This window comes from Palaemon carinicauda, chromosome 23, assembly GCF_036898095.1.
Source record: "Palaemon carinicauda isolate YSFRI2023 chromosome 23, ASM3689809v2, whole genome shotgun sequence".
Classification (NCBI taxonomy): Eukaryota; Metazoa; Arthropoda; class Malacostraca; order Decapoda; family Palaemonidae; genus Palaemon; species Palaemon carinicauda.
The window spans coordinates 100,472,814-100,482,813 of record NC_090747.1 but is presented as its reverse complement, the minus strand read 5'-3'; the positions used below and the strand labels follow the sequence as shown (position 1 = coordinate 100,482,813).

General features: G+C 35.0%; 1 protein-coding gene across 1 annotated transcript in view; it reads left to right on the top strand.

Annotated features, from left to right (window-relative positions):
* The window catches only part of LOC137617305 (uncharacterized), a 150,703-nt gene that overhangs the window by 24,469 nt on the left and 116,234 nt on the right, over nucleotides 1-10,000 (top strand). Inside the window, exons 6-8 of the mRNA XM_068347310.1 lie at nucleotides 1-49; nucleotides 839-927; nucleotides 7,919-8,024. The exon at nucleotides 1-49 is cut by the window's left edge and continues 13 nt beyond it. Coding sequence (XP_068203411.1) covers nucleotides 1-49; nucleotides 839-927; nucleotides 7,919-8,024 — 244 coding nt within the window. The remainder of the gene's footprint in view (nucleotides 50-838; nucleotides 928-7,918; nucleotides 8,025-10,000) is intronic.

The following is a 10,000-nucleotide window of genomic DNA, read 5'->3' as shown; positions in this document are numbered from 1 at the left end:
TGTGATCACAAATCGTAACGCTAATAGGTTGGAATTCGAAAGGTTGTTGGTAAGTACAGTTTACATATTTGTTGAAGATAATTTTCTTCTTCTAGACATGAATATTGATATGTTTGAAATATTTAGAAGGTATTTGTAAGCTTTTTATTCCACTGTCAAGATGTGTATGACGCGTTTTTCGCGTCATCGCGTTTGCAAAATCTGTATGACGCGTTTTTCGCGTCGTCGTGTTTGCAAAATCTGTATGACGTGTTTTTCGCATCACCGTGTTTACAAAATCTGTATGACGCGTTTTTTCGCGTCATCGTATTTGCAAGATCTGTATGACGCGTTGTTCGCGTCATTGAATAAATTGTAAGATTTCCTGTTTGGTCAAAGGATTCTATAGTTAGATATAATGTTTTTATTTATGTTCACGTATTACGCTTCATAGAGAACGGATATTATAAAAACAAATTGAATATAGTTTTCAATGTACTATAATTTACAAATACATCCATTGCTACAGTATGCTTCATAAAATTTTATTAATTTTATTTATTTATTACACCTCAATCCAAAAATTATTTTAGAATATTCTCTCAGCTACATAATAAAAAAGAAATTTTCATATAAATAATGAACAAACCTATGCGCCATACAAATCTACACCTATTAATCATTGACCGTCATTCCTTTCTTTCACGTCCGCCCGAGAGAGGGAGAGAATAATCAAAGACATTTATAAAGCTTCCACTATTAATTCCGGCGTCAATACTTGATGGGTGATGAATTAAAGCCCACCCTCTGTGAACACGAGAGTATTGCCATATTCATTGAATTTCCTTATCCCGGACAGGATGGAGCTAAGTTATACATGCGTCACCACAAAGTTCCTAGAGCTATGCAGAGGAGAGTGCAGAGGTGGTATGACTACTCCTGGTCGAGGTATGTACCGTTTAGAGTTGGTTTCGTGAAGAAAAGGACTGATTGCGAGAGAGAGAGAGAGAGAGAGAGAGAGAGAGAGAGAGAGAGAGAGAGAGAGAGAGAGAAAGAGAGAGAGAGAGAGAGAAACTAGGGTTTTGTATGCCTCGAAGACTTTTTAGTCCATCTGCGGAGACTCGATTTGCTCTTCGGTAGATCGATTTTGGTTTAATTTTTATGATTTTGTTAAACTGAGTCTTGATTTCGTTTACCATGTTACTGTTCACTACATGCGTGAGAGAGAGAGAGAGAGAGAGAGAGAGAGAGAGAGAGAGAGAGAGAGAGAGAGAGCAACTAGGATTTTGGATGCCTCGAAGACTTTTTAGTCCATCCGCGGAGACTCGATTTGCTCTTGGGTAGAGCGATTCTGGTTTAATTTTTATGATTTTGTTTAACTTATTCTTGAATTTGTTTACCATGTTACTGTTCACTACATGCGAGAGAGAGAGAGAGAGAGAGAGAGAGAGAGAGAGAGAGAGAGAGAGAGGAGAGAGAGAGAGAGAGAGAGAGACTAGAATTTTGGATGCCTCGAAGACTTTTTAGTCCATCCGCGGAGACTCAATTTGCTAGAGAATTTTTATGATTTTTAAACTTATTCGTGATTTCGTTTACCTTGTTACTGAGAGAGAGAGAGAGAGAGAGAGAGAGAGAGAGAGAGAGAGAGAGAGAGAGAGAGAGAGAGAGAGAGAGAGAGAGAGAGAGAGAGAGAGAGAGCATGTTTTGGATGTCTCAAAGGCTTTTTAGTCCATCCCCGAAGACTCAATTTGCTCTTGGATAGAGAGATTTTGGTTTAAAACGTTTAGAGAATTTTCATGATTTTTAAACTTATTCTTGATTTCGTTTTCCATGATACTGTTCAATACATGAGCGAGAGAGAGAGAGAGAGAGAGAGAGAGAGAGAGAGAGAGAGAGAGAGAGAGAGAGAGAGAGAGTGTGTGTATTGAAAAATTGGATGTTAAAAGAAGTATACTAATAAAATCAATGCAGTGTTTTACTTCTTTTTTCCAGTTTGATTATAAAGGGAACGGCTACATTTTAGTCATAATATGTTAGAGACTATAATAGTGCGAAATAGCTGTATATAATTATAAGGCTTTAGAGAAAGCAAAGCAAATAATGTTCGAAGTATGGCAATAGTTTAGTAGTAGTTTTTGTTGCTTTTAATTTAAATTATTTACCGAGATTATATAAAATTGCTATCATTTCCATTCCATTTTGGGGAGATACTCATGCTGGTAAAGTTCGATAAATTATAAATATCAAGATTGTGAGATAACGAAGGATAATTGAAGTGCGAAGATAAATATGATAATATCAAGGCACAAGATAACTGATGGTGAGGTTTACCAACTTTTTCATATTTTTACACCAGCTTCTATTAAGGTAAAATTAGAGTAATTGGTAATATTTTCATCTTTACTCTTTAGTAATGCCTACTTTGCTCACCATGTTTACATTCAACAGAAAATGTATCTCACCTACCCCAGTCTTTTTTCCTTAGTAGTATCAAAAATATCTTTGAAAATATCAAGTTTATCGTTGATATTATATATAAAAAAAGATATATTTAACCTAAATTACGTAATCTTATAAACTGTTTATGGCTTCACTTGAAAGAAATAGTACCTTCTTTTAACACAAAAAAATATTCTTTTCATATTTCTTCCTAACCCAAAAATATTCTTTTCACATTTTTTCCCTCAACTTTTTTCCTTCCCCAACGTTTTCCTTCTCACAACGTTTACCTTCCCTTTCCTTCCTCAAAAGTGTTCTTTCCCTCAACATTTTACGTACCCCAAAGTTTTTCTTCCCCCAATGTTTACTTTCCCACAACGTTTTTCTTCCCCCAGCTTTATCCTTCCCCCAACGTTTTTCATCCCCACCCTTTTTTCCTTCCCCAACGTTTTTTCCTTCTCCAACGTTTTACCTTCCCCACCGTTTTTCCTCCCCAACTTTTTCCTTCTCACGACGTTTTTTCTTCCCCAACGTTTACTTTCCCACAACGTTTATCTTCCCCCACCGTTTTCTTTCCCCAACGTTTATCTTCCTGCAACGTTTTCCTTACTTCAATGTTTGCTTTCCCTCAACGTTTTCTTCCCTGAACGTTTTCCTTCCTTCAACGTTTTCATTCCTTCAAAGTTTTCCTTCCCTCAACGTTTATTTCTCACATTTCCTTCTCTCAACGCTTTTCCTTCACAAATTTTCCTTCCCTCAACGTTTTTCTTTCTCACAAATTTTCCTTCCCTCAACGTTTACCTTCCCTTCAACGTTTTCCTTCCCTCAACGTTTTCCTTCACAAGTTTTCCTTCCCTCAACGTTTTCCTTCACAAATTTTCCTACCCTCGACGTTTATTTCTCACATTTCCTTCCCTCAACGTTTACCTTCACAAATTTTCCTTCCCTCAACATTTTCCTTCACAAGTTTTCCTTCCCTCAACGTTTACCTTCCCCCAAACGTTTTCCTCCCATCAACATTTTCCTTCACAAATTTTCCTTCCCTCAACATTTTCCTTCACAAATTTTCCTACCCTCAACGTTTATTTCTCACATTTCCTTCCCTCGACGTTTACCTTCACAAGTTTTCCTTCCCTCGACGTTTACCTTCACAAGTTTTCCTTCCCTCGACGTTTACCTTCACAAGTTTTCCTTCCCTCGACGTTTACCTTCACAAGTTTTCCTTCCCTCGACGTTTTTTTTTCTCACAAATTTTCCTTCCCTCAACGTTTACCTTCCCCCCAAACGTTTCCTCCTCCCATCAACATTTTCCTTCACCTTTGCCCGTAAAAGCAGTGAAGACCACGATGGCCGGTGGTCATAATGGCGGGGCATAACACGCCAGTATAATAACTCCCCTTTAAAACTAAACCGCTTGGCAGAGACCTCCTTTATTGGACAATATCTTTCTCGCCTCTTGCGTTACGATTTAATAAAACATCGGGGAGGATACTGAGGTGCGTTTTCTCTCTCATGAAGTTTGTAAGTTTTGTTTGCGGAATGCACGAGGAGTGAAATTGCTTTTATCGAGTGGTGTGCTGTATGTTTTATTTGTTAATGGTGAATGTTACGTATTATAATTTATTTGTTATTATATTTTGAGTAATGTACATATGGTCTGGTGTGATGTTATGTTTTTGGGTTATATTTAAGACCAAAAGTGACCAACAATGTTATATATATATATATATATATATATATTATATATATGTGTGTGTGTGTGTATATATATACATATATATACACATATATACATATATATGTATATATATATATATATGTGTGTGTATATATACATATATATACACATATATACATATATATGTATATATATATATATATATATATATTATATATATATATATATATATATATATTATATATAATAATATATATTTATATATATATATAATATATAATTTATATATATATATATATATATATATATATATATATATATATATATATATATATATATATATATATATAATCAGTAAAGAAACAATGTTCTATAATCACTGACAGACTGGATGTACTGTAGGTTCAATCACCATTCCATTTTCTTCCAATATGACCTTTATATTTCCTGTTCTTTTTCATTGCGATGTATATCATAGTCCTTAATATCTTCCTACCAATACTACACATCTTTCACGACAGACAAGTAATATCTGCTGTGTGGAAACAGGAACTAGAGCTCTCGGTAATATTCAGAAACTTATTGCAGATATTATTTCAATTGATGACAAAAATGGGTTTTTTCTCTTTACTTTTTACCTCTTCGGCCAACTGTTCATTTGTTTATGGATATGTAGCAACTGGTGAAACAAAAAATGGTCACTCCTCTTGTCCTTGGGGGAGTTCTATAACCGTGGTTTACAACTCCAAGGCCTCATGTCAAGCTCATATATAGGCTGTACTAAATCCTGTGGCAGACTATAGTCAATTCTTTTAAGTGAGGCAGATTTGCACCGACTCGCAGGGGTACCCTTTTAGCTCGGAAAAGTTCCCTGTCTCTTATAGGTTGAACAAGATAATTCTAACCAATCAACGATCAGGGAAGGCTGTAAAGTCCTGTGGCGGACTATAGTCAATTCTTTTTAGTGAGGCAGATTTACACCGACTCGCAGGGGTGCCCTTTTAGCTAGGAAAAGTTTCCTGATCGCTGATTAGTTGAACAAGAAATTCTAACCAATCAACGATCAGGGAAGGCTGTACTAAGTTCTGTGGCAGACTATACTCAATTCTTTTTAGTGAGGCAGATTGCACCGACTCGCAGGGTGCCCATTTAGCTCGGAAAAGTTTCCTGATCGCTGATTGGTTGAACAAGATAATTCTAACCAATCAACGATCAGGGAAGGCTGTACTAAGTTCTGTGGCAGATTATAGTCAATTCTTTTTAGTGAGGCAGATTTGCACCGACTCGCAGCGGTGCCCATTTAGCTCTGAAAAGTTTCTTGATCGCTGATTGGTTGAATAAGATAATTTCTAACAATCAGCGATCAGGAAACTTTACTGAGCTAAAAGGGCACCGCTGCGAGTCGGTGCAAATGTGTCTCATTAAAAAAAATTGAGTACAGTGAGGGTCTTAACGGAAAGACGAGCTAAACATAACTGACTTTAATTCAACGAGATAACAAGCATATATACAAAGGTTTGAGGGTAACAATGGCATAAAACTTTAACAAACTGAAACATGCAATGGCAAGCTTAAGCAGTTTTTTATATTATAAGTCTCTCTCTCTCTCTCTCTCTCACACTGAGGGACCTGGGGGAACCCAAACAAAAAATAAGGCAATAAGGCTCTCTCTCTCTCTCTCTCTCTCTCTCCTCTCCTCTCTCTCCTCTCTCTCCTCTCTCTCTCTCTCTCTTCTGTTACTAACTCTAAAATACTTTTGAAGATACGAACAGCTACGGATCTCTCTCTCCTCTCTCTCTCTCTCCCTCTCTCTCTCTCTCTCCTCTCTCTCTCTCTCCTGTTACTAACTTTAAAATATTTTTGAAGATACGAACAGCTACGGATCTCTCTCTCTCATCTCTCTCTCTCTCTCTCCTCTCTCTCTCCTCTCTCCTCTCTCTCTCTCTCTGGAATTTTAAAATCATGTGGTCAGTTGGACCTGTTTGATCCAAAGTTCTCTCTCTCTCTCTCTCTCTCTCTCTCTCTCTCTCCTCTCTCTCTCTCTCTCTCTCTAAGAAGCAAGTGACCCCTTCCAAACGACCTGATGTCAAGCCCAGCCATTCACTTTGCATGAATACTCTGGTTTCACCTCGACCGCCCATGCAGCCAGCTACGTCCGGGATTAGCAAACATTTGCATTTGAAAGAAGGGGATGTTATCTATCTGTACACCTTATTTATCTGTATCTTATTTATCTATCCTCCATCTTATTTATCTATCCATCTGCTTATTGATCTATCCATCTTCATATATATCTATCCATCTTATTTATCTATTCCTTTTCTTATTTATCTATCCATCTGCTTATTTATCTATCCATCTTATTTATCTATCGTCCATGTTATTTATCTATCGATCTGGTTATTTATCTGTCCATATTCTTGTTTATCTATTCTTCTTATTTATCTATCCATCTGCTTATTTATCTATCCATCTTGCTATTTATCTATCCATCTTCTTATTTTTCTACCCATATACTTATTTATCTATTCATCTTCCTATTTATCTATCCATCTGCTTATTTATCTATCCATCTTCTCATTTATTTATCCATCTTCTTATTTATCTATCCATCTATTCATATATCTATATTTCTTATCTACCTATTCATTTAGTTAAATTTCTTACCTATCTATCCAACTATTCATCTATCCATCTATTCATTTATCTATATTTCTTATCTATCTGTCCATCTATCTAATTTCTTATATATCTATTCATATATTCATATATCTGTTTTTTTATCTATCCTTCTATTCAATTATCTATATTTCATCTATCTATCCATCTATTAATTTACCTGTATTTCTTATCTATCATCTGTCTATTTATCTATCCACCTATATGCAAACGTACATTTGCTTGACATGAGGAGTTCTCAACTTCCTACTTTCCTTTTTAACTTTTTGGATACGTTAATCTGAAGACTTAGACAACTTCAAAGGAAGTCTCGAGGTTTTTTTCATATTTGGCAATGTCTGCACAAAAAAAAAAAAAAAAAAAAAAGTTGTGAAGAGCAGGAAGTTAAGAATTCCATGCGGTAAATGGATGTCTGCGTAAGTTTTATGATAAGGAAAGGGTAGTTAATCTCTCTCTCTCTCTCTCTCACTCTCCTCTCTCTCTCTCTCTCTCTCTCTCTCTCTCTCTCTCTCTCTCTCTCTCTCTCTCTCTCCCCTGGAATTTTAAAATCATGTGGTCAGTGGAAATTGTTTGATCCGATGTTAGCTCTCTCTCTCTCTCTCTCTCTCTCTCTCTCTCTCTCTCTCTCTCTCTCTCTCTCTCTCTCTCTCTCTCTCTCTAGTCCACTGTAAGACAAAGTCCTCAGACATGTCCTTATTCGTATCTGGGATTTGGACAGTTTTCAGCACTGGCCACCTGTGAGTTGGTGATGGTGGGATATTTTCGCCTGATTGCTCACAGAAAACCAATCTAATATGGGTGACCCTGACTAGTACACCTTTGCTGAGCATGGTGATACACAAACCCTTTCACCACGCCAAGGGGTCCTCACTCAGAAAGGGGATGTATATATATATATATATATATATATATATATATATATGTGTGTGTGTGTGTGTGTGTGTGTGTGTGTGTGTGTGTTTGTATGTGTGTGTGTGTTTGTGTGTGTGTTTTTTATGAGGATGTGTGTATGCTTTTACCTTCAAGAGACATATAAAGTGTATATGGTTTATTAAAATATTTTATCTTTTTGTTATTATTATTATTATTATTATTATTATTATTATTATTATTATTATTATTCCTTATTATTCCTTACCACAGAGGTCGTATCCAAGGCGGCGGAGACATAAACATGGCGCTGGGTCTTCTCCCTGACAAGCTTAAGACAGAGCTTGCTCTACACGTCAACCTGGCTACGCTCAAGAAGGTATGTATGCAAATGTAAAATTTACTATGGGAAGGGTAATGAGGGGAGGAGGATGGGGAATGAGGGGAGGAGGAGGAGGGGGAATTCTCGGGGAAACAAGCATTGACGTCCCCAGGGCCTAAAGAGACAGGGGGAATATCTCTGTTTATTTTACGGGATGGACGGAGGGTCAAGGAATGGAAGACTGAGACCTGTTTTGGGGGGGATACATGTATTGAAAGAGACAGGTAATGGCTGATTCATTTTCTTGGGTGGATGTGGCCAGGAACAGGAATGCTTTTGGGGAATATAAGTAAGTTAAGAGGATTCGTTTGATATATTTTTTTTTTGGATATTCTTATTCTTAGTTGATAATGGTAAATATAACTTTGTTAGTTTCAAAGGATTTTAGATTATACGTAATGTCCTTATAATAAGTTTCTTTCAAGATTTATATTTATATGTAGTTACATCTCCCTTTTTTTTCATTGAGTTTTACCCATCAGAATAGCAAAACAATGTATATTTGTTATCTGCTAAAAAAAAAAAAAGTGATAACTTAGTAAGATATATGCTGAATTATTTTGACTCATTTTGAAGTTTATTTAAATATATTGAACGAAATTTATATTTATTTCTCTTTCTAGAAAAACAAAAATGATTTTACTTAAAGGGCCTTTGCCTTAAAAGTTTTGAAAACACTAATTAGATATTGGATTTAATTAACTTATTAAGAAAAAAAAAGTCTTTATATCAAAGATTCATTGTAGTCAGATATCTTTGAAAAGGTGGGGTAGGAATTTAAACCTTATAATAATAGAAAATTATTTGCAAATTCGAATTTACAGTAGAAATAGCCTTAAGTTTCGCACACAAAGTTTCATAAACAAATCTTTAAGATGGTTGAGATGAATTTACATTTTATTACCTTTGAATTTGATAAAATATTTAATTAATTTTGCCACCTTTGAACATTATTACGTTTTACCTCTGAGATTAATTACATTTTACCATCCTTGAACTTGATTACATTTTACCTCTTATGAGCTTAATTACATTTTACCATCCTTGAACTTGATTACATTTTACCTCTTATGAGCTTAATTACATTTTACCATCCTTGAACTTGATTACATTTTACCTCTTATGAGCTTAATTACATTTTACCATCCTTGAACTTGATTACATTTTACCTCTTATGAGCTTAATTACATTTTACCATTTCAACACCTTTGAACTTAATTAGAATTTACCTCCTTTAACTAAAAAAAAAAATTTTCCCTCCGTGAAACTTAAATACCTTTCACCACCTTTAAGCTTAACTACATTTCAACATATTTAAGCTTAAATACCTTTCACCACCTTTAAGCTTAACATATCACCACCTTTGAATAAGAAGGAAAAAAGTCACTATCGAATGGACTGACGTTTATCTCTTTTTTTTTTTTCCCCCTTTGTCGCAACCTGGTATGAGAGGTCAGCCATCGGCCTGATTAATATGTGCAAATATTACCTGCTGTGTTACGATGTTATAATTGATATTGCAACGCATTATGAGTGTGATGAAACTTCTCTCCCGGTGTGAAATTATTAGGGTAAATGGATCATGAGGATTACATGAGATAGAGGGCTATAAAAAGCATTAGGGAATATTATTATTATTATTATTATTATTATTATTATTATTATTATTATTATTATTATTATTATTATTATTAGTTTCTAAGCTACAACCCTAGTTGGAAAAGCAGGATGCTATAAGCCAGAGGGCTCCAACAGGGAAAATACCCCAGTGAGGAAAGGAAATAAGCATGTATACGTAGATTTGGGCGTGAGGTCCCTCATTAAACAAATAATGATAAAAATACCACATGCGTGCATATATATATGTGTGTATATATATATATATATATATATATATATATATATATATATATATATATATATATATATATATATATATATTTATATATATATATATATATATATATATATAT